At 42.8% G+C, this 23172-nt stretch overlaps 1 protein-coding gene across 1 annotated transcript in view; it reads left to right on the top strand.

Annotated features, from left to right (window-relative positions):
* usp43b (ubiquitin specific peptidase 43b) overlaps positions 1 to 23172 on the top strand; it is a 68957-nt gene that overhangs the window by 6071 nt on the left and 39714 nt on the right. Inside the window, exons 2-3 of the mRNA XM_084570314.1 lie at positions 618 to 764; positions 22095 to 22198. Coding sequence (XP_084426440.1) covers positions 618 to 764; positions 22095 to 22198 — 251 coding nt within the window. The remainder of the gene's footprint in view (positions 1 to 617; positions 765 to 22094; positions 22199 to 23172) is intronic.

Raw genomic sequence — 23172 nt, 5'->3', positions numbered from 1 at the left:
ACACTAGACCGTACGTTAGCTAAAGTATTCCTTACCCCACTTTTAGGTAAAATGTGTTTCATACTTCTATCATCATTATTGACACGAAACAGTTGGGAGAAGGTAGTGCTTTTATTAACGAGCCTGTTTTTAAAGTCTTAGACAGAGGCAGCATTTGCAAATCTAAAATGACTCTGCTTCAGTCAAGGCGTGGGGCTCTTGGAGACGAGGGAAGCGTGAAGAGTGTTAGTGCAAATTTGCAATTCTAGGATTCCTCTGATCAGCGTTCTGTGGAGAAGGCCCGGGTAAAGCTGCCCATTCAGGAGCTTCGGTCGTACCAAAAGCAGTAAACAAGCAGGGCTTGGGTTTTCCAGCTTTTATGAGGGAATTCTGCACACATGATACTTTAGATAGATATTTTAATTGGGCTCCAGGTACCAACTACGGCTTTCATTCTAACATATTAAAAATAATCAATTAAATGACCACTGCAGTAAAATAAAATAAGGGATTATATGTATCAGATTATTGAATTCATGGTTTTCAGAATATCGTGTCATAGTTTATGATGAAAACTCCCGGAATGCCGAAACTGTCATGAAATACACATACATTTTGTCTGTTTTTCCCTCTTGCAGACTATAGTGTCCAAGTATGGGTCGCAGTTTCGTGGTAACTCCCAACACGACGCACTGGAATTCCTCTTGTGGCTTCTGGATCGCGTCCACGAAGATGTCGTCCTGGCCTCCCACAATAACAACAACAAGCCCAAACCTCCTGGAAAGGTAAGAATTAAGCCGTCTTTCAGGTAGCAGTCCACATGATAATTCTGCTTGGTGATGAGAAAAGCTTCCAGTGTTGCTTTACAGGAATTTCAGGGCAAGACAAAGACTAAGAAGGCGGATGGACCTGACATCCGACAAGGGTCTGGGAGTCAGGCAGTGGGCTCTGTAACTGCATGGTTTACATATTAACCATTTGGGAAACAGTGGATCAAATTGCATGCCTAATCTATCCATTACTAAAACATGACTCATGATTAAATACACGATTTAATGCATAAAATATGTATGAACTCCTGTGCCTTAATACATACTGAACGTATGATTACATGAAACCTAAGGGATCAAAATCGTTTAGTAACTGTTAACTTGCACAGTTTCCTGTTGTATAAAGCTTTTTAAAGGTAATCTGTCCTCTATGCTCTCTACATTTGGTATTATCCATTATCCGTTGAGCATTGAGCTTGACTTGAGTCGGTCTGCGTCTTGATGCTGTTACTCATCTAAACTGCAGAATATATATTTAATTTTTTTCACTAACAAAGAGACATAACGGTTTCTTGGAAAACTCAGAATTGTGATTGCTTTCATTGCTGCCATAGTAGAAAGTAATGCTTTGCAACAATGAAATCTATATTCTTGACCTGAATACATATGCTGAGAACAGACAGCTCATGTGCTACATACTGTGTGCTGCAGATATGTATAGCCTGTATAAAAACAGGCAGCAGCTCAGCGCCATCAATAGCATTTAATAGTACTCCACGGCATGTTGGAGGATGGGATATTGTATTGTATTTTTTAAAAAAGCGGTATTTCTCTGAAGCATTCTCCGTGTACTGGAGCTAAAGGTCTAATAAAGGTCTAAGAATGAAATTCACCAACAAATTGTGGATTTGCAGCCTCCTTCTCTCTGTTATTGCAGCGCGTTCGCTAAAGTTGTTAACTAACTCCTGTTGAGAAGATTTGGACTGTTCCTCTGTTAGCGTTAGCATTAGCCTTTTCAGATGCATTGCAGTAGAACTTTAGTCGTATTTCAGGACTGATGTCACGGTAGAATGGGCTTCAACTTTAGTGATTTTGCGCACACTTGATGAACCAGTGCTAGTTTGCTGCAAATACCCACTCGGCTCCTCACCTGTCTTCTAGGAGGCGTCCATGTTGTTATTGTCACGTGATCAGTGAGAAGTGAAGTCAACAAACCGACTAGTTGACTAGTCTTTACAACCTCTAGTGGGCAACTCCCACAAATGTTCCTATTTAAACCCCACGCTAGCTAGCATAACCGCGTTTCTCGAAACCATATTAAGGTTTTTCCAGGTTATTTTATCTGGGTTTCTGACATGTGTCCACATACACCTATGTTTATGTTGTTTATTATCGAGCTCACAAGTCTGACCCGACTAATAAGGGTGTCCAGAAATGCTTTGATAACTGCACAAAGTGTCGCCGCAGTTTGTCAGCTTCAGATCTCAGAATTAGCTCTGCAGAGCAGCTCCCAATCGGCAAGAACCACTGTGTTAATCTACGGTGTGCAACCTTGCTCTGTGTCTAATGCATTGCCCGTGGACAAGAAGAGTACAAGTATGGCAGTTTGGTGTATGATTTTCTCTCAGCATGTCTCCTCCTGGAGGTACGCCTGCAGCCACGGTGCATCCTGATACTCCTAGAGTGGAACTTTGAACTGCTCTGCTGTGAACCATTAAAGCAGAATTTCCATGTATTATTAAAAACATGTTTTTGAAAGAGGCATCCCGCTTTTTTTTTTTTTTGAGTGTGTGTGTAGTTTTATTAGGGCGATAACCAATTTATGAGGAGCGCTACACTTGCTGTCGGTGAGTCATTGCCGATAAATCTACTCAAACTCTGTGCCCTTTGTTTCTCAAGGCAGTGCTTCTTTAATTCTTCTAAGTCTTTTCATCATCATTATGAGACACTGAGATAAGGAAGTCTCACAATCCCAAGGCTATACATTAAATGGTTTGAAATACAATTTGCCCTTTTCTATAAATTATGTGTGTGACTCGCATACAGCCCTTTCTTGCAATGACTACTGCACTGTCAGCTCTGCACTACAAAGAATTTGGCTTATCGAAATCTAACTCCTTATCTCTGGCTTAATTATAGCATCTCCTGTCTTCAGTGACAGAGTCTGAGTGATGTTTGTGTGGTGTAACTCTGCGAATACAGCAGTTCATCCCAAGTTTAACCACCTCCCCGTACAACAAAAGTCCTTTTGTAACTCCCAGGGGCTTCACGTATGTCTATTGTTTACATAGAACAATTGATATCATTTATCAGAGTCTTTCTTCACTATAATTCAGGATGAAAGGGAAGACTGGGATGGGGCATGGGGTTGGGGTGGTTGCAGAGGACATGACAGGAGGTCGGGACTGGAAATCTTCTGATAAGGCCTGTCATGAGTCTGCAGCACCCCTAGAGAAAATGCCGCCACACCTTGTTAACACCCAGAAGAGCGGGGTGAGGTGTGGAGGACGAAACGCTTACTTGATAATGCGACCTAGAGGCTAACCGAGTACTCTTGGAATCTCTTAATACCCCAAGTAACCGTCTAAGCTAAAGCAGGGTAGCCCCGTTTCTAAATTACAAGCCATGATAATTGTTTTATTATCTGGAAGATGAGCATGTCTGTCGAATATTTCAGATTTTCAAGCTACTGAGTCGTGTCTACATCCTTTGTCTAGAAATGACAAAAGCAAATTGGTAATGCCGCAGACAAGCAAATCATTAACAGGAGTAACACCTTAGATGGAAGTGTGGATATCGAGGGCAAAAAGGTACAACATGGCGCCCCTACCACTTCTCCTCAGTGGTGTATAGATGAAGGGATCCAAATGTCGTATAGTCGGCAATATCCTTTTGGTCTTTTGAGTTTTCCAGTACCTCCCAAACTATTTTCATCAACCTCAGCTACACTTTGTGCTAATTAGCCTCCCATCACACTGAATTAAAATTATGAATACTTGATGAACATTAGCATGTTACTGTAATACTGCTGGTTTAAAAGAAGTATTGGGGCATAGAGGAGTGTGTCTGGTTTGGGGGTCATCTTTTTGTAGAGATTCAAGGGTCACACTAAGCATTTGCGTACTTTCCTTGGTCGTCATTAATTTTCTATTGATCAGATTGGATTTGTATGTTTGGACCTTGCCAACCCATCTGCATGGGTTGCTGCGGTAACGACATATGCGTCATTAACTATGTACCTACGCTGTTTTCGCATCTCTTAATGGTCTTGTTCCCACAGATTCTCTCCTACTTTGCCAACAGAGCAGACAATTTGTTTTGGAATCTGTCCACGGTCTGTTGTTCTTCATGTTGGGCTGCTATCAATCCTTTAAAACCGAATAAGTCGCGGGCGGCACGTTTGCGCAAGTGCATCTTGGACTACCGTAATTATGACACGGTTTGGGCTATTGGAAAAATTCCAGTAGTTTCTGAAAGCTGAGAAGTTGCGCTCTACAGCCAATATGGTGTCATGGTGGTAATGTCACTTGAGCCTCTCCCAGAAGGTTATTACACTCTTATAACATGAAAGGTGGGCAAAAGAACATTTTCTGATCTTTTTATAGTCAAAATAAGCAAAAAAGTCCAGGCGGACATTTTGAATCTTAGGTGCTAAAGGGTAACAGCACTTCCATCAATCTGGATTTTAAACACAGCATCATTGTGTGTTGCGAGCGATGCAAAAGATGCTCTTGCTTAAGATTGCAGCTGACTGAGACGCATCTGTAAATATCCCGTAGGTCTCATTTCAAACCATCTCCAGCAGCGGTTTGGATCCGGTTTTGCCGTCCAGAGACTCTAAAATCAATATGGCTACATGTGGATATGCTAAAAACCGGATCTTGGCAGGCAGTCCGCCTTTGTTCGCAGCCTCCACTGTGGTCACAAGGCTTGAGTTTTAATCAAAACAATGAGAGTGCAGATACAAGCCGTTAAAATGAGATGACTCACGCTGACTGTGCTGTTTCATAGGCTGGCAGAGGTTTGACCAGTCAAAACCACATTTACTCAACATGTACCTTTCTTAATTAGTCAACAGATTCCAGGAAAATCGTGAGCTGCTCAAGGTACAACCTGTAGCTGTGGCCCCCGTGTGCAGTCCCTAGGGTTAGGGTTAGGGCTAGGGTTAAGGTGTGTTAAGGCGATTTCCGTGTCAGTTTTTGTTCCATTTTATGGGATTATTAAAAACATCTGACATGTATTATAATAAGATAATTTCACAATGACGCGATGCTTTAATAGTATATCCAGCATATCCTTTGCAGTGGGAGAGAGAGGGGGAGAGATCAACACTATGGCCTCTGTCCAGAGCAGAAAATCTCTTGTGACAGTTGTCTCTTATGTTTGTCCAGGCCTTCTGCTATCAGCCAGGCTGGGCTCTTCGCAGACATCAAGGTTGTCAAGGATTTCAGTTTTATCGGTGAGGAAACACGCGGTCAGATATATACTCATGTGTCAGCAGTGAAAGGGAAATGATTCCAGTAATTCTGTCTCCCCATGAATCACGGTTTACCCCCTGCCTTATCTTTAGCTTTGTCCCTTCACAGCTCTTACGTATTATAACTCTGCAGGAATGTACAGTAAAGCTGTGGTATGCAGCCTGATATCACTGTCCCTCCCACGAATCGGCTTTGTGAAGGGCAGAGAGGGCCTCACTGAGGGTAGGAGAAGGGCAGCTGCAAGAAAAAGGGTAGAAATCACATTCCTCTAAACCGTCTCCTCTAAAGTGTCATTCAGGATCGTCTTTGGTGTGCGGTGTTTATGTGCTTGTTCACCTTATTAGCTGTGCTTACGGTTTTCGGATCGACTACTTTGCCAGTAGCACAGGATATGATTCGGTCTGCCGCTTAAATGCGCCAGTGAATTTAATCGGAAGAGCTGATTATTTTGGTACGCTCTTTGGTTCTTGAAGAGGTCGTATAAAAACAAACTCCCCGTAGCGGACCAGTTCAGCTTGGAACCTGGGTATTTTTTTATTTGTGGAAAGAAACCTAATAAACCCACTTCTGTGGCTGAATGTGGCATTTTTTTCTGTGCATGTTTGTTCCAGGTAGAGTAAACATCAGGTGATGAATACCTCAGAAACATGGAGGTAGCAAAACAACCGGTTGGTGATGGTGTTTGATACCTCATACATTCAATTGCAATCGCACTGCCAAAGGAATGTGGACAAATGCGACCCGGACCACCTCCAAATGAGGTTGTCTCTCTCAAATGCGATCTCAACTCACAAGTGCGTTGGCCACTTGCGAGTGCTTTTCCCAGATCGGATCTTAATAGCATTTGAGCATTTGTATTCAGAATCAGAATCAGCTTTATTGGCCAACTATGTGTGTATATACAAGGAATATGACTCCGGTAACTCCGGAAGAAACTGTCTTTGTGGCGGGTGGTTTTGGCGTACAGTGCTCTGTAACGCCGGCCTGAGGGGAGGAGTCTAAACAGATTGTGTCCGGGGTGTGAGGGATCTGTAGAGGTTTTACCGGCCTGCTTCCTGACCCTGGACCGGTACAGGTCCTGGATGGAGGGATGGTCAGTACCAATGGTCTTCTTTGCAGACCTGATTGTTCTCTGCAGTTTGTCCCTGTCATGTCTGGTGGCAGATCCAAACAAGACCGTGATGGACGTGGTCAGGACCGACTGGATTATTGCAGTGTAGAAAATGATCAGCAGCTCCTGAGGCAGGTTGAACTTCCTGAGCTGCTGGGCCTTCTTCCGTACAGCATCTATGTAGGAGGTCCACCTCAGGTCCCGTGAGATTGTTGGACCCCAGGAACCTGAATGAAGAACCAGTTTGGGCTTCTAAATAAGATTATAATTGGAATATTTAGCTCCATGTGACCGTACTCTGCAGCCAGCCTGCTGGAGGTGGGGTTGGCTCGTTGCTTGGCAGAGTCATCCAGGGTCACCGCCAGTTTACCAGTTTACCAGTCCACGCACGTTCCCACTCACAGCCAAAGTGTTGGCGGCCCACATCCTCTTCTGCTGATAATTCAAGAGCCTGTGCACCCATGCTGATTGATTTTAAGCATGTGATGTTTGTTACCATTTATCAGAGGAGAGAATGAATCTAAAAAAAGTGAGGCTGAGGGTAACCCCTCTCCATCCACAGTTGTCTCAGGTTGACTGTCACAATGTTGAGTGTGTGACTGGTTTGTAGTTGGAGCCATAGTGTCTTACATTTCTAATCAAGGGTGACGTTCTACACACAAAATCAGACATTCCCACATTTACTGTTTACTCCCCATGGATTTGACTCACGCACCGCACATTCTCTCTCGGTTTGTTGATCATTTATCGCTCAGGAAACACAGCGCAAGTGTGAATCTCTCTCTCTCTCTCTCTCTCTCTCTCTCTCTTTCTCTCTCTCCCTCTCTCTCACACAGCTTTATAAATGTGGGTCTTTGTAAGTGGCAGGAAGAAAGAGACACTTGTTGTGCAGCCTGAGAGACGGAGAGGTGAGTCTGAGTTCTCTCTCCAATACCGTGGCAAAGGATAAAGCAGTAGTGACAGTCGGAGACACTGGCTTTAAGGAGAGAGAGAGAAAGAGAGAAATTGCTTTGATTTTACATGACAAAAATGGCCGTGGAAACGGAAAAACTTAGCTGTTTTCAAAGTGCGCCTGGTCAAACAAAGGCAGTGGTTTGTGCAAGGGTCAGGCTTTAAAAGCTTGCAGTTTACTTTATCATCATTAGAACATCTACAGTAGACACGTGAAGGTTTTTGTCTAGGCTTTGCACAACACACGTGAGAAAGAGGATAGAACAAAGATGAGAATAATTCAAGGAACTCTGTTGTTGAACAATAAAATAAACTAATGGTTTAAATTTGCATTTCTATCTAGTTTAACAGTAACAATGAACTGTAGAAGAACTTACTTGCTTATATTTTTTCCTATTCCCACATTCCTATGGGACTGCTTCACAGAGCTGTTGTCATTGGCAATTGTCAATCATCATGATGTCATGATCGATAGATTGTATGTCCTCCGACCACCAGGAAAAAAATATTGTCCAATCACAATTTGTTTTTTTTTAATTCCCCAACCTTTATAAGGTTATTAGAATACTGATGTTTTTAAGGTGTCATATAACTGTTGGACGACATTTTCCTTAATGAGAAAGAGAGAGGTACCAAAGCCCCACCCCTTCACATTTGGTATCATTGAAAAGCCCTAAATGTCCTCCGTAGATAGCAAAAGGAGTTAATTCAGTAAAATTCAGTGAGTGGGAGATATTAAGGTTTACAAATGTCCTCCACAGAGGGCAAATTTGAACTACTGGTAGTCAGGAGGATGTAAAAGAGGTCACATTAACTTTAACAATACTTCTCAGAAGAATTAAATGGACACTTTAACATAGATCAGCATTATATCAATTACCTAAAATACCTAAAGTAAGTCAAATCATTTTTTATAGGACGTGTACCCTAGTCGCATCCACTAACATGGAGGGGGCGGAGCTTATGACCTATACTATACTACAGACAGCCACCAGGGGGAGCTCCACATGCTTGGGCTTCACTTTTGAGGAGCTGTCATGGTGTCCATTTTTTTTTACAGTCTATGGTCAAACCCCATAGATCTCCATTTTAAAAATTTAATAGCCAAAATAAAGCCTGGTACAAAAAAAATAAAAAAACATTCATAACAGCAGCAAATTTTAATATAACTCATCTGTTTTAAAATATATGTGGCCATGTAATGTTGACCAGGGATTCCATTTCTTTATATTTATAATCAGGGCCTGAAGTTAACTTTTTCGGCCACCAGCCACTGTGGCAGGTGGATTTTGAAATCCACCTCCCACAGTAGTTTTTTACCAGCCAAATTTTTTTTGTGCCTAAAATAAAGGTGAACGACTGCATAAATGCATAAGAATGGTTCTTTAACTTGTACAGAATACACATTAAAGTGCTGTCTGGTTATTAACCAACTTAACCAATCTCATTTATGACTAGACCTACATAATGATTACAACTGTATCTGACCTGGTGTCGTGGCAGGCATTTAGAATAAAAAATAACATAAATACAAACAGCCAATCATCTCACTGACGGTCTCATTTATTTAGTTAACTGCAATCCATTAGTCACTGTAGTGTATTCAGTTAAATTTTTTTTTTTTTTTACATTTTAGATTTTAATCACATTCATATCAAAAGACTATTTTTAAGAAATCGGGATATGCTCATTTCCCGATTTCAAGAAACCCGGTTTTGCTACCTGGAGTACTCCGATAGAAGCCGGGATACTGAAGCATGTATACACCTTATCCCGACTTCTGACGGCTGCCCACTGTCTGACGCACTAGATATACAAACAACATGGCGGCAACGAGAACTTCTCACTTTTGGAGCGACGAAGAGACAGAATTTTCCCTTAAAGTAATGAAAGAACTAAACATAATGACGTGTTTAGATGGCAGAAAACACAGAAATGCTTATGTATTCAAATCTGTTGCGGAAAAGCTACGTGACGCAGGTTTTCCACCTCGCTCCGTTGAACAAGATAGGTCGCGTTGGAAAACATTGAAAAAGACGTGAAACACGCATGCGCAGATAGGATGCAGTGATCGGAAAACGAGTTACTGGTATTTACGGGGATATGAATAACCGGGTTTCCCTGTGTTCCATGTAAACACCATATCCCAGATATGCTCAAAGCCGGGATAAGCCTCAAAATCGGGATACTAAAGACCATGTAAACGCAGTCATTGGCTACCCGCTAACGTGGCAGGTAGATTGACAGTTTCACCCGCCAATCACAAAAGTTACCCGCATTTGGCGGGTGGGCGGGTGCCAATTTCATGCCCTGTTTATAATACTGAATTAGCATTGTAACAAAATGAATATTTACGCACATGGGTTAATTTTATGTTTTATTGAGAGTCAACTGGTGATTAAGGAAGTAAAGGGTTGTTACCTTTGTTCGCTTAAATCTATTTTCTGTTGAGAATTGCACCTTAATAAGTCATTAAATGCTCGTCTAATTCAAATGTCACCTCCCTGGTTAAAGTGAACGAGTCTTTGACCTCAACTGCTTGATTCCTGCCAATAGAGAAGATCACCCAAACTTATCTTAGAGTCTACACATACTCTGCACTCTTCGTATTGGTCTGTGTTAGATAAGCCTCGACCTCATCCTCCCATACATACATAACAGGCTCAACAATCACAGTGTGGCCCTCCCTTGTTTAGTAGTTGTTCGCCTTTCCTTCCTGGAGATTTGATTTGTACCACATGGGTGGTTGGGTGCTGAAATTAGACACACATCCAGACAGCGGCCCAGACGTTGTAGTAAAGCTTAAAAAACTTGGTCTCTTTTCAATTATTCTGGCTGTACATGCCCATAAGTGCACCTCTAAGCCCGCAGTGGAGCCGAGCGGTTGCCTGTGTGTGGTCGGTGCTGTTCAACCCCCTTGTCGTGGTTCTGTTGTGAATCTTGCGTGTTTTCTGCTGCTGTGTATGCATGCGTGCGTGTGTGTGTGTGTGTGTGTGTGTGTGTGTGTGTGTGTGTGTGTGTGTGTGTGTGTGTGTTTCCTCTCCTCTCTGTCTTTGATTCTGCCTGCCCTGCCAAGCTGAAATGCTTCCTGTGGCTCCGAGCCAACCAGCTGGAAAAGCAGCTTGAAGGGCAGAGTGCGAATATGACCAGCCTGTGCTTGAGGTCCCTCGCTCACCTTCGACCCAGATCAGTGTTGATTGGCTTAGGCATTACATTTCCCACAGAGGTGGCAGATGTACACCGATCAGCCACAACATTAGAACCACTCACAGCAGAAGTCAATAACATTGACCATCTTGTGACAGTTCAGTGTTCTCATGGGAAACTTTTGGACCTGGCATTCATTGATGGATATGTATGTTGCTTAGACATGTAGCACCCACCTAGACCAGACAAGGCACCCCCACCCCATAGCAATGATACACTTTGATGGCAGCAGCCATCCCCAGCAGGATGCAGCCACAAAAACGCTTTAGAACAGCACAAGGTGTTGACCTGGCCTCCAAATTCACTCGATCCCAAACTGATCAAGTATCTGTGGGATGATCCACAGAGGCCCCTCCCCTCAAAGGCCCCCCACTAACAACATCCTGTTGCCAGACACCACAGGACACCCTCAGAAGGCCCATGTCCATTCTCTGATGAGTCACAACTGTTTTGGAGGCAGCAATATTAGGAAGATGGTCATAATGTTATGCCTGATGGGTGTGTACGTGTGAATATCGAGCAGCAACCTCCAAGCACGTCCAAGGTGGTGGCAACCACGGATTATGGGTGATTGTAGCTGATGATCAGAAATGAAATTTAAAAAAGACAAAAAAGAACTTTCTACTAAATATCCCAAACTTTTGGGACTGTTAAGTCAGCGTATTAGTTTTCAATATGGCATAGGGAGTACTGAATAAGTGAAGTTGGTATCTCTGTCAGCTCTGGGGGTTCTTGTTTCCTAAAAATAAATCCGAATGCTGCTCCCTACCAAATAGGGTGTCTGGTTTTGTAGGCTCGGGGTTGCTCGCTGTGGCACAGACACAATTAAGCTCCAACTGTCTAACTGCTCCAGACAGCACAATGCATCACCAGCGGTTTAAATAACACTTAAAGGACATTGCAATAAACTGCACTCACGCTCCGCAGGGAGCTCAGCCCCAGAAAGACGTTTTCTCATTAAGTTGCGGAGAACTTTTAAGTAAAAGGAAACGGGGTTAGCGTTTGCCTTTGTGCGATTTTGAGTTCTCAGAGAGGCTACGCGGGTCTAATTACTTCGAAAGTTAAATATTAACGAGCCAAAGGCGCAAATCAGCTGCGCACAAAACTTTAGTGTTTGATTCGTCTTCCAAGAATGACATACTTGTCTTGTCGAGAGCTCTGTTTAAACTAACGGCCCGATTCTTTACTTAACGTAAAGAAATTTACTCACACCAATTATTCACTATCCTGCGGGGGCTGATAGCTGTGCAGCGCCGGGCCCAACAATTTAAATGATTCAGATTTGCTGAGTGGAGGCTTTCCCAAAGAGCGTTTCAACTGAATTGCTTGAAACCAGGCAGAGTGGAGTGATTTAAACTGTTGTTGGTAGAAATAATTTAAGCAGGCAGGCGAGCCTGTCACGCCAAGTCCACTTTTAATGTGTCATCTTGAGGTAAATTGAATCTGCCAGTAAAGACAAATGGATTATTTTTTTTTTGTAATAAAAGAAAGGAACAATTATCAATCAAATCAAGAAACGTAATGTTTATTTCCACAGTATTGGACGTTTCAATCCATTTTAACACCGTTACTGTATTGGCCTTAAAAACCATACCAGATGCTACTGTATGTCTGCGCTGATGTGTGCAGTCGTTTTATCCTCATCTGTGTCACCGCAGAAGAGGGAATGTAATAATAAACCTCATCAGCTCAGGCCTGCCTTCATTAGAATTAATTTCTCCCTCAGCCTCTGCTTCTGCTGCTGCTGCGAAAGGTGGAATAAATCATCTTAAGGTTTCTGTTCCCCAGCAAAGTTTGCTGGAGAACGAGGTTTTAAAAAGTCAGCGTCTCTGCCCTCTTCAATTTTTATAGGAGGCATAAAAGTTGAGGGACATAAATATGGCACCGGTGAGCTATGACCTGATCAGCTGAAGCTAACGGGCTCGAATGATGTTTTGATGTTTAACGGCTGAAACTGAAATGTACTTCATTCATCTTTCAAAGTATAATTGTTGCTCATATTTAAATGGAAATACTTTTAAGTTTTGTATTAATTAGTGTAACTTGTTGTCCCGCAACTGTCTCAGGACATTGTCTCTGAACTGCAAACTACTTAACCATACTGTATGTGGCGACCCAAACAACATAGTATTTGAAGCTCAGTTTAGAGCCTGTGGCAGTCGCCATCTTGGTAGCGCTTGACTCCACCTAGCTCCTGGCTAATTTAACAGTGGACAAGGAGGTAAAGCACGAGTGGAGTTGAGGGCGGGTGAAGAAGAAGCAGCAATCATCACCCATATAACTTTGGTGTCATTTGTAGTCGTTCGGAAGATATTTAGCCCCAGTGGAGCGCCGCGTATATCCATATAGTGGGAGTGACTGGGGCACCGAAACGCATCCTCTAAATAACACATTATCTGCTGCAAAACTCGTTAATTTCACCAATATTGTGTTATGTTATGCTAGTGCTATTCCCCGCTGAGTCCTGAGTTAGCTGTTATCATCATACCGCATCCTCCTTTCAACAAGCTCCTCATCCATATACTCTGGCTCAAATCGGTAAGGACGTTCATCATAAACAAAGTCGTCGTCCACAACCTCAGAATCGGAAAAATATCTACAGACCCCGGATGATAATAGCAGGTAAGTCCGGACTCAACGGGGAATAGCACTAGCTTACGATAACAAAATATTGGTGAAATTAACATGTTTCGCGACAGATAATGCGTTATTTAGAGGCTGCGTTTCGGTGCCCCAGTCACTCCCACTATATGGATACACACGAGATCTAAATAAAGTCCGAATGACTCCAAATAACACCAAAGTGATATGGGTGATCGTATTTTATGCCAGAAATAAGATCCAGGTTGTAAAAAACTGTAGTTCCCCTTTAATTGTGATTGGCTGAAGGACTGTGAAGGACACCTAAACCGCATACAACTGCATGCAGAGGTATTTTTTTCTCAGTTGTCATTAATGAAGGAATTAACTAGGGAGGCTAAAATGTTGGTATGTTTTAACATAGAGGAGTATGGGGATTGACTCGTTTTTGCTGCCAGCCTCTAGTGGCCATTTACAGAACTGCAGTTCTTCTGTGCTTTAGATCCCGGCTTTATTTTTCAACCTTGGAGGTTCAATAGATGAAGTTTTTAAATTGGACCTCAATCAACGATAGAGTTCTTGAGTAGAAATTGCAGCTACAGTTGTTTGTGTGAAATACCACTTTTTGAGAAGGTCAGCACTGCTCACTACTCTAGCTAGCACAGTGGTACTACCGTCTACTGGCAATCTCTGCATTTGACCCAGAGTCTTCTTTCGCCTAACGTCCTCTAAAAAACTACAACACACGCCATTAGCGATCTTTTATCACTTCCTGAAGCTCTTTTACCGTTTCCAGACTTTGTTCTAGCATCAGATTTACCAGAGTAGTATTGACCATTTCATCTGACCCGCCGCAAGAAAACAAATAATTCCCAAAATGTCGAACAGTTGGGTCTGTATTGGCTCCAGAACATTGCCTGCATACACCCCTAAAGCTGCAGCATGTCCCTCTGCAGTCCCGATCAAATTTCCAGGCCACTACAGGCAGACAATCACTCATAGGCACATTTAGACCTGTGAGCAATTTAGAGCTTTCAGTCTGTTTCCTGGTAAGAAACAGAATAAACCCACAGGGACATTTAAACTCAGAGAAAATGCAGTGGCAGGTAATAAAGCCGGGATCATTCTTACTGCAAGCGGCAAACTGCAGAGGACAAAAATAGACGGGATAGAGGAGGCTAATTGTAGAGAAACCAGGACGTAGTTGTCGTAACGTTTCCATTTATCTGTTAGCGCTTTACTCAAACTCTGTTTTTTTTTTTAGTCGGCGTCCATTATTTATGAGTCAGTCAGTCTTCTGGTCACGTTGATTAACTACTCAGTATCACACGCTACACTCATGAGCTGCTTTTAAAACATGACTCGTTTGAAATAGTTGCTTTATTGGTGTGGTTTCTTGGACATACTTAACCATGCTGTGGGTGGGGTTGACGACGCACCAAGGCGCACCAACCATTGTCTTGGTTTCTGTCACCATGGTCTGTCTGACGCATCGTGTTTTTTCCTCTGACTCCTTCTCTTGATGAAAGCAGATCCTTTTCAATCAAGTGGTTATGAAATTTATTCTGAGGCCTCTTGCCTTGAGGTTTTTGCTCTCACAGCAGCTTCACGATGGCATTAGGGACTGGTGTAATGTGATAAACAGGATACCACTGCTGCCAATGTAGCACAGTCAAAACCACTGACACTTCAGCATTGAATATTTTTTGAGGAAGTTTGCATGTAAGGCTAAAGAGGGCTAGAGTGCATTGTCCCTGAACTGTAGAGTTGATTCCTCCAGACTGTCACGTGGGTCAGTTGAAATGTCAAAGGTGCCAAAGCTGCTTCAACACAAACTGGACGTATAATTTTGGTGTCAACATATCATTACTTTGCATTCTTTTGATGACAGCAGTTTTATCCTGCTATGGCATACAGGAGATCTAGAGTTGGAAATATCAGCACCACCATCATGCTGAAGTTAATAGCACATGTCCTCCATAAGGGCTTTTCATATCTTCTTTGTATTCTCCTAGATCACGTGTGCACCGTGTGACAGGAATAAGTCCAATAAACAAACCTGGCTCTGCGACACTTACATCAATCAGGCATAACATTATGACCAACTTCCTATTATTGTGTAGGTCTCCCTTGTGCCTCCAAAACAGCTGTGACTCATCGGAGAATGGACATGGGCCTTCTGAGGGTGTCCTCTGGTGACTGGAAACAGAATGTTGTTAGTGAGGGGCCTTTGAGGGGAGGGGTCTCTGTGGATCATCCCACAGATACTTGATCAGTTTGGGATCTAGTGAATTTGGAGGCCAGGTCAACACCTTGTGCTGTTCTTCATGTTTTTAGTTTTTCCTAAACTGTTTTTTGTACTAGAGGATACAGCGCCCTGAGTCCTAAGTCCTAAGTAAACCATATAAACACTCGCCCAAATATGACCTCCAAACAACCTTGTAGTAACTTGTTAATCAGCAGATTTTTGTAAATCAGCCAAGACAAATCAATAATTCTCAATTCTCAACAATCAATCCATGTTGCATATACTGCGCAGACACTGGCTCCAAAGTTGCAAGATGGCACCGCCCGTATCCCTGGGAAATAGCGTCAGTTTGGTCAATTCAAGGAAGTGGAGTTCATATTTATATACAGTCTATGCTGTAGGTCTGTTACTACAGCTTTATGTTTACGGCCTCTTTTAATATCAGCTGCTGTAATATTCTTAACATTTAAACATAACTGGTAAACTATTTACTCAGGTGTTACAGGTGCATTTAATCACTTTGGGAGAAATTCGTAAATTCGTTACGATGTTTGTATTTTTGCACAGGGCGGCATAAAACATATCGAAGCATCGGTGAGAAAAGCTTCCATCATCAGTATTATTAGGGCTATTTAAATAAGACTGCGCTGAGACAAACTGTCCATTACTTACTCGATATCCATCTTAACTCTATCTGCCTCCTCCTTTGACCCCCTGTGTTACGATGACCGGGGGGATTGAGGTGCTGCTGGGGCTCGTTCTCAATCACTCCGCTGTAGTGCTCTCTCCGATAGCAGCACATGTCCGTCCCCTGTGCGTCTCTACAGCTTGTTTAAATTATTCACATCAGGGCCATTACTAAGAACACTCGTCCCCCCCTTTACGATCTACCTCCCCCTCCGCCCCCAACGTCCCTGAAAACCCATCAGGATGAGACAGGTGGTCTGTAAGGACGGAGGAGGGGGGTCCGTATTTCCTGGATTTTTGCCACAGTGGATCGAGAGTGCCCGAGTTCCTTTAGTGAATCTGCTCGCGGAGATGAATCACTCTCCGGCAACATTTTTGAGGTGAATTATTGAAAGCCTCCCCCCGATGGGACAGAGTGCACCGCTAATCTGCGTGATTTCAAGCTTTCACGCTGAAGTACAGATGTCCAGGAGTCAACAGTTTTGGATTTGACGGAGGCTCGGAAGACGCTGTTTGCAGTTCTGCCAAAACCCTTTTTAAATAAGACTGAGGAGAAGCCGTCTGTGCAGAAATAAAAGTGGTTTTCACACATCTTAGTTAGCCAGTAATGTTCGATTTGATCAGATCTGTGTCTTAATCGGTTGACAATCCCTATTATTTGAAGAAAACAACCTTTTTCATGCAGCTGTCTCAAGCCAAGAAGCCAACTTGCTCTCTCCACTTTGTGAACTCTGGCCTCCTGAGAACACTGAGTCAGCGGCCAGCCTCCTTCCCACCAACCACTTGGATGCTGTATCTTTGTCATTTATCTAAATCCCAGAAATCAATTACAGCACCCTAAGGTGCCAGCCAGAGCGAGGGATTTGAGTTCTAATTTTCTCCTTGCTCCTGCGGCCGCCGGCACATGCCCCCCTCTACTTGGCATTGAGGCTTAAGGATTAAGCGGAGGTAGACAATTCTCAGGCTTTACATTATATCTTGGATATTAGCAGCCGCACATTTTTGTGTTTACGTTTCTCCCATTCTCTGAGTGGCCTCGGTTTTATTTCCATTATATTCCGAGGCATTTTCTCTGCTCGGCCACTGCCTTCCCTTTCATCAATTTTGATCAGATCGCAGCAGTGCTATAAACTGCAGTTCCTCGAACAGCCACTTGAGGCTGGCTCCAACAGTGAGTCAATGGTGAACTTAAAGGCTCATTCAAGGTACTGCGGGACATAGATGCCATAACCTACGCCGGTGCCAGTTATTTATACTTGTGCGCTCGTCAGTCTGGCTCGCTCTGTAGCAACGCCACCCAAACACTAGTCGGCGCTGTGTCTGTTTTGCCATTTGGGTTAATTTTCGTTTTTTCAACAATGGCGACTGAAACTTTCGCCTATATTTTGTTGAAGACGAGTCGTACAAATGTTTTTATCTCCGAACCTCCTCAGTGAACATTTCCTCGATGTGTTCCATCTTTATTGATCCAAAACAATCAATTCGAAAGTTGCGGCGATGAAGAAGTAGCCGGAAATACTAAAGTGGACATACGCTTACGGCTCTTGGGAGGTGCACGTTAGCTACAGCGCTAGGGTTTGCATATGCTCTGCGTTGTCGCCGTAGCTATGGCGTCAAATTGATGCAGAAGCCTAAACTGCCTACTAGCCTAACATGTTTACAACCCGGTACAAAAAAATGTTTTGATCTCCGTAGCTAATTTCTCCATTTATGACAATAGTACATGGGTGATTTTATATTAAACTCACTTGTTTAACTTATTTGAAGGCTTAAAATGCATAATTAAGGGCGTGGTTGCTGTGAATGACAAGTGTGTGCTCTCACAAGTTGCCAGCCGTTTGCATAGACATCAGCTCTACTTAATGCCACTTAAGACGAAGAGCTTCAAAGCAGCTTTTCGTGAAATGTATAGGTGACATCACGAAAGGGTTCGTCCATCTTTATAGACGATCATTTTAAAGTGTTGCATTAGAAAATTTGATGGAAAAGGAAACAATTGACTCAGCTTCTAAAGAGGAAGTTTCTCCCACGTGTCTAGCACCTATCATTGTCATTTGACTGTTGCTGCCTTTCTTTGTCGTCATCTTCAAACATCAAGAAACTAACACTAACAGATTTTTTTCTTCTTGGCCATTGGCAAACAATTTATATGTTTATTGTACCGCCAGCTTGACTTGAGAGTTACATGAAAACAGCCCAGTGCAGTTATTGCCTGAGTAATGGTTTAGCTTTTCAAAGCATCATAGTTTGTCCCTTTCAGTTGAAGCCAACCAACAAATGACACCATTTGGAAGCTGACTAAGAACCTCCCTCCAAGGCAGTGTTTGTCCTGTTTATTTATAGCATACACACACAAAAAAAGTCCCTAAATGGACAAATGGATCAAATTTCTCGAAACTTAACAGATTAGTTGGGAAACCACCCTTGGTGTCATCCTCTCTCACTGCCTTCATACCTCTTTTGTTGTTTTCAGAAGGAAGTATTGGCATTTGAACAGTTTGTCACTTAGGTTTTGATCCAGTTTGTGACAAAAAACTCCCAAAACCAGTGCAATAAATCACTGCCCAACTTTATTGACACCAGGGTTAGGTCACTATTAGCCTTATGACAGAGCCAGCTTCTAAAAGTAAGTTCCGCCGGAAAATGTCTCCATAATACCCCCATTTACTGGCATCAGAACTTGCCATTTTTATTTTCCAGAAATGTTGTTCAATAACTCCCGGGTGGCTGTGCCAAGAACAACAAACCAATCTGCAAGTCCGCTCGTCCAAGACAAACCAGACAAATCTTCCGCAGCCGCTAGCAACAGGCCAAACAGGTCAAATTATCAAAGAGGCGAAATTAGACCAACGCTAATTTACGCCTAGAGGCTTATTTTTAAACCTGGACGAGCCAGGACTTGTCACAAAGCGGCTCACAGTGGGAGTGATAATGAAATAAAAGTTAAAGCGCTAACCAAGAAATATTGACGTGATAGGGAAGGGCAAAGAAATTATTTTTAACTGAACGGAGACTGAAAATGAGAATTTAGGAGTGGAGGTGAGGTGCGTCGGTAGAGTATGTACGTGTAGAGGATGCATGCGTTTGCATCCTGCACAAGAACAAAAATAATATCTCTTCCAGAGTTCATGCCGTTTTTAGATATCGCACCGAATGTGCAGGAGAAAAAGAAAAAATACTGGAATTTCACACCCTTTCACGCGCTTTCTTCTTTTTCTCCTTTCTCTTCCCTACTCTATAAATAGCTCCTCAGATATTTCTCTCTCTCTCTCTGTGGCCGGGCTGTTTAGTAACATTTTTATCAGGTTGGAGTTGGCATATTTTTCTGACAAGCAATTTCAAAGATAGCGTCTCAGTTTCAAACATCTCTGGAGATGGCACCCTCTGTTCTGTCGGGGTCAGTTCACAACTTATAAAACCATCTCTTTGACCGGCTGCAGTCACGGATTTACTCTGTGGGAATTGATGTGTGGCTATGATCATTTAAACTTGTCAGAATCACATGTGAGCTTTTTATTTCTTTACTGCGGTTAATCGCTGCCGTAAACACTCAGCTGACACCTTGCAGTCTGTTCACTTGGCAGAGCTGGGCATGGATTTCTCGGAGGTGATAAGAACAACTGCATCTGCACTCAGGGCTGCTTTGTTATCTACATAAAGATACCAATGGAATCCATTACCAAGTATGCAGAAAGAAAAGAGGGGGTGAAATGCTGTGCCTGAGCTTGATTAAAAAAGTATGAAGGGTTGCACTCTTTACCTGTCACGTAATTTCTCACCTTAAATCGCACGTTGTAGCTGGACCCGTAACTAGAAGTTGCCTTGAACCTCTTGTTTTATTTTGGCAGACATGAGAGGAGGTGAATATGACGCAAACGTTGAAAACCCCTGACCTGATAGAAAATAGTTTGTTATTGTATTTGTCTGTTGAAGCACGGTGCAGCAGGGAGGTCAGGTTTCAGTGTCGGGCAAAGCTCAAAAAGCTCGGGATTTGAAATAGTAGCGATCTGCAAAGGACTCCTCTGTCTGTTTGCCTGTGTGCGCCTCACACTGATTTCTCAGGCTCCACTTCCCGCTCCGGTTAAGAAATTCAAAACCTCCTTTCAACTCCGTTTGTGCGCGCAGGTCATGGTCGAGCTGCCAGCCTGGGAACGGCGGCTGGAAATCTGAGGAATAGCAAAAAGAGCGAGAGCGTGTGTCAACAGACAAACATCGACGGGTGCGTTTCCGTTTGCCGAGGGCCAGCCTGCCGTAAAAGCCAAGACGATATGAGTTAATGCATTCTCAAGTACCTGACTTTCACACCGAGCTATTGTGGGATTGATTGTGTGAGAGCGGGGAAATGCTAACAAGGTGCTTGCATGCCACATGATGGCCTTTTAAGCGGAACCACTGGAAGAATGCATGTCAGGGCATTTTCTCTGACTGAAAAGGTGTAAAACGAGTCGATAGTGTTCGAAGACATAGAGCACAAGTCACGGATCATGTTAAATACGCTTATTTGCATAGATATCATTTGCACTAAAGACATATCCACGTTACTTTGTGATAAGGCATCTCCATATTTTCTTAAGAGCATAATAAAATAAATAAATGACTTTGAGAAGGGTTTATTTGAACTGCAAGAAAACGCACATTGTTTAATCAACATTAAATAATCAAATAGTCTAAAGACTGCCATTTATGGTTTTGTACGGAGGACCCAAACTGTCATAATCATCAACAAATAAATAAAATGCACAAAAATAATTCTTGCATTAATCAATTTATTAAATATGACATGAATTAATATTTCTGTTTTAAATTGCTTCCAATTTACAGTGTTTTCACAGTAAAGCTAGTCAGCAATGTCAGCTAGTCGGCGATGCTAAGCTTCATAATTACACTCTAAGTGTAGGAAAATAGCTTGACTGTCAAAAGGAGACAAAAATCCAACAGTAAGAACCTCTAATGACATAAAAATTTATGGCAGCTTCCATAGTTCATGGTTTGTAGTAGGAAACTAGGTTGACAATATCCAATATCCAAAAAAACAAAACAAACAAACAACAAAGTACAGACAAAATACAACACTAATTACTTCTAATGACATAAATTTGTAACAGCTTCGGCCCTCCATAGTCTGGGTCCAAAAAATTGGAAAGGGTAACAATGTTCTCAAAATGCAAATATTTAAACCTTGTGACAGTTGTGACTGATTGAAGCTCAGTTTCTCTAATGGAACAAATGTTTTTTTTTTTTTTTAGATTTACATGTGAAGGTGGTTTATTATCTTTTGTTTAGCTATTCTATTGGCCGCTCTCATGTTTGTAATTATGTAGCTTAGCATCGCTAACTAGCTAACATACAGGGAACTAGCTTGACTCTGCAAACGCAAGAAATTTAAACTCCTAGAACCTCTGAAACTCGCTAATTTAACATGTTATTTCCTGATTTTTCTCTAACTGTTCAATGAGAATATTAAACTAAGCCAAATGCCCAAGTGTTCCTTTAATTTGTCTGGTTGAATTCTAAACTTGACAGAAACTATTGCATTTTTAAGTCCGTCTTAAATTCTTTCTTTCTATCAAGTCTGCAGACAGCATAGCTTATGGATAGCTAAATGCTAAATCTTAAACCAGCATAAATGTGTTTCAGTAAAGAAAATCACAATTCCTCTTTAAAACTAATGCGTAACTCACGGTACAGCGTTCGTCAGGCACTCCCTGTGTATACCGTCCCACACGTTTTTTTTATGACCTTGCTAGTCTTTTAGGGATCAGACTCAGTTTTTGAACATTTCTTCCTCTTCTTTTATCCTCATCCAAGGCCTGATTCTCGTCTGTTGTAGTTGAATGGATAAAGGGATAAAGACAGGGGCTTCTCATGGGTTTATGTTTAGGTCAGGGCTTTCAACCACTTTTGAATGTGACTTTACTGCAAAAAGAAAAGTAAAAAAAATCTGCTAAAACTGCAAAACTGTTTCTCGCACAGCCTGCCTGAACAGAACAAAATTTCACTATCACGGATAACGCTTCAAAGCCTGTTGCGGTGTGTGATGGATCTTTTTAAAGAGAGCGTGACCTCTGTCTGTGTTGTTGCAGGGTCCCGGTGGAGCGGAGGAGTTGCCGTGTCCCGACTCGTTCCAGTCCCAGCTGCCTAGAGTCCAGCACAGCTTTGTCCAAGAACATTTCCAGGCACAATACAAGTGAGTTTGCTTTCTAAACGCCCAACACTTTGCCTCTGCTAGAAATGAAATCCGCATTAGCAGCGAATTACAAGCAGTGCTCTGAAGCCTTGGTGACCGCTGAGGCTTCACAGTGATTTATTTGGAACTTTTACGACTGTAATGTGAAAATGATTGACTCCACGAAAGGCCCCTGCCAAACATTGATTGTCCATATGTAGCTTCCTGTAACTTCCTCTTGGAGACTAAAATGAGGCCAGTCATTTACTGGAAAACTATGGAAAAATACTGATGACACATTCTGCACTAGGGGGCGTGTCTCTGTCTCTTCGTCTCTGGGTTCAACCATATGTGGGAGGAGCTTGATCAGATCATTGCAGCTGACCAATCAGAGCAGGCAAGGTTTTTTTTTTTGTTGGGGGGGGGGGGGGGGGGGTGGCAGCCAGCCTTAAAAGCCAGCCTTAAAAGCCAAAATAAGAGCAACTTGACTTGTAGAGTCTTGAAGACGTTTTGCAACTCATCCAAATAAGTTTCTTCAGTTCCTTAAAGACTCTCAAGGTTTTGTCTTGGGTTTCTTTCCAGACCCTAGTCATGCATTTTATGATGGGCAACAGCCCTAACCCCCACGCCACTGGGGTATGCCACCACTCTTTCTTGGGAGTGGCGTACACCAGGTCATGCCTTGCCTTTGGTTCACTCCAAGCTGGATGATGACACGGGACACGTGAACCATCCACACAATTTCATGAGCCTAACCCTAACAGTAGCTTCCCTTCGACTCCCTAGACCCCTGGGTCCATGCCGGCTTGTGCTCACAGCCCTGCCTCCTGGGCTCTAACCCTGACAGGCCTAACCCCCTAATCACCCACCCATCCATGTCTGTCCACCCACCCAACCTCCACATGGACCCTGGCACTATTTGCCACCCTCACCTCTAGCTGAGCCTGGGGGTCCCACACTTAAGCACCTGCGGCACGCCAGAGCTTTGTGCCCTT

Source organism: Chelon labrosus, assembly GCF_963514085.1.
Source record: "Chelon labrosus genome assembly, chromosome: 21".
NCBI lineage: Eukaryota > Metazoa > Chordata > Actinopteri > Mugiliformes > Mugilidae > Chelon > Chelon labrosus.
This window is presented reverse-complemented; position numbering and strand designations above follow the sequence as displayed.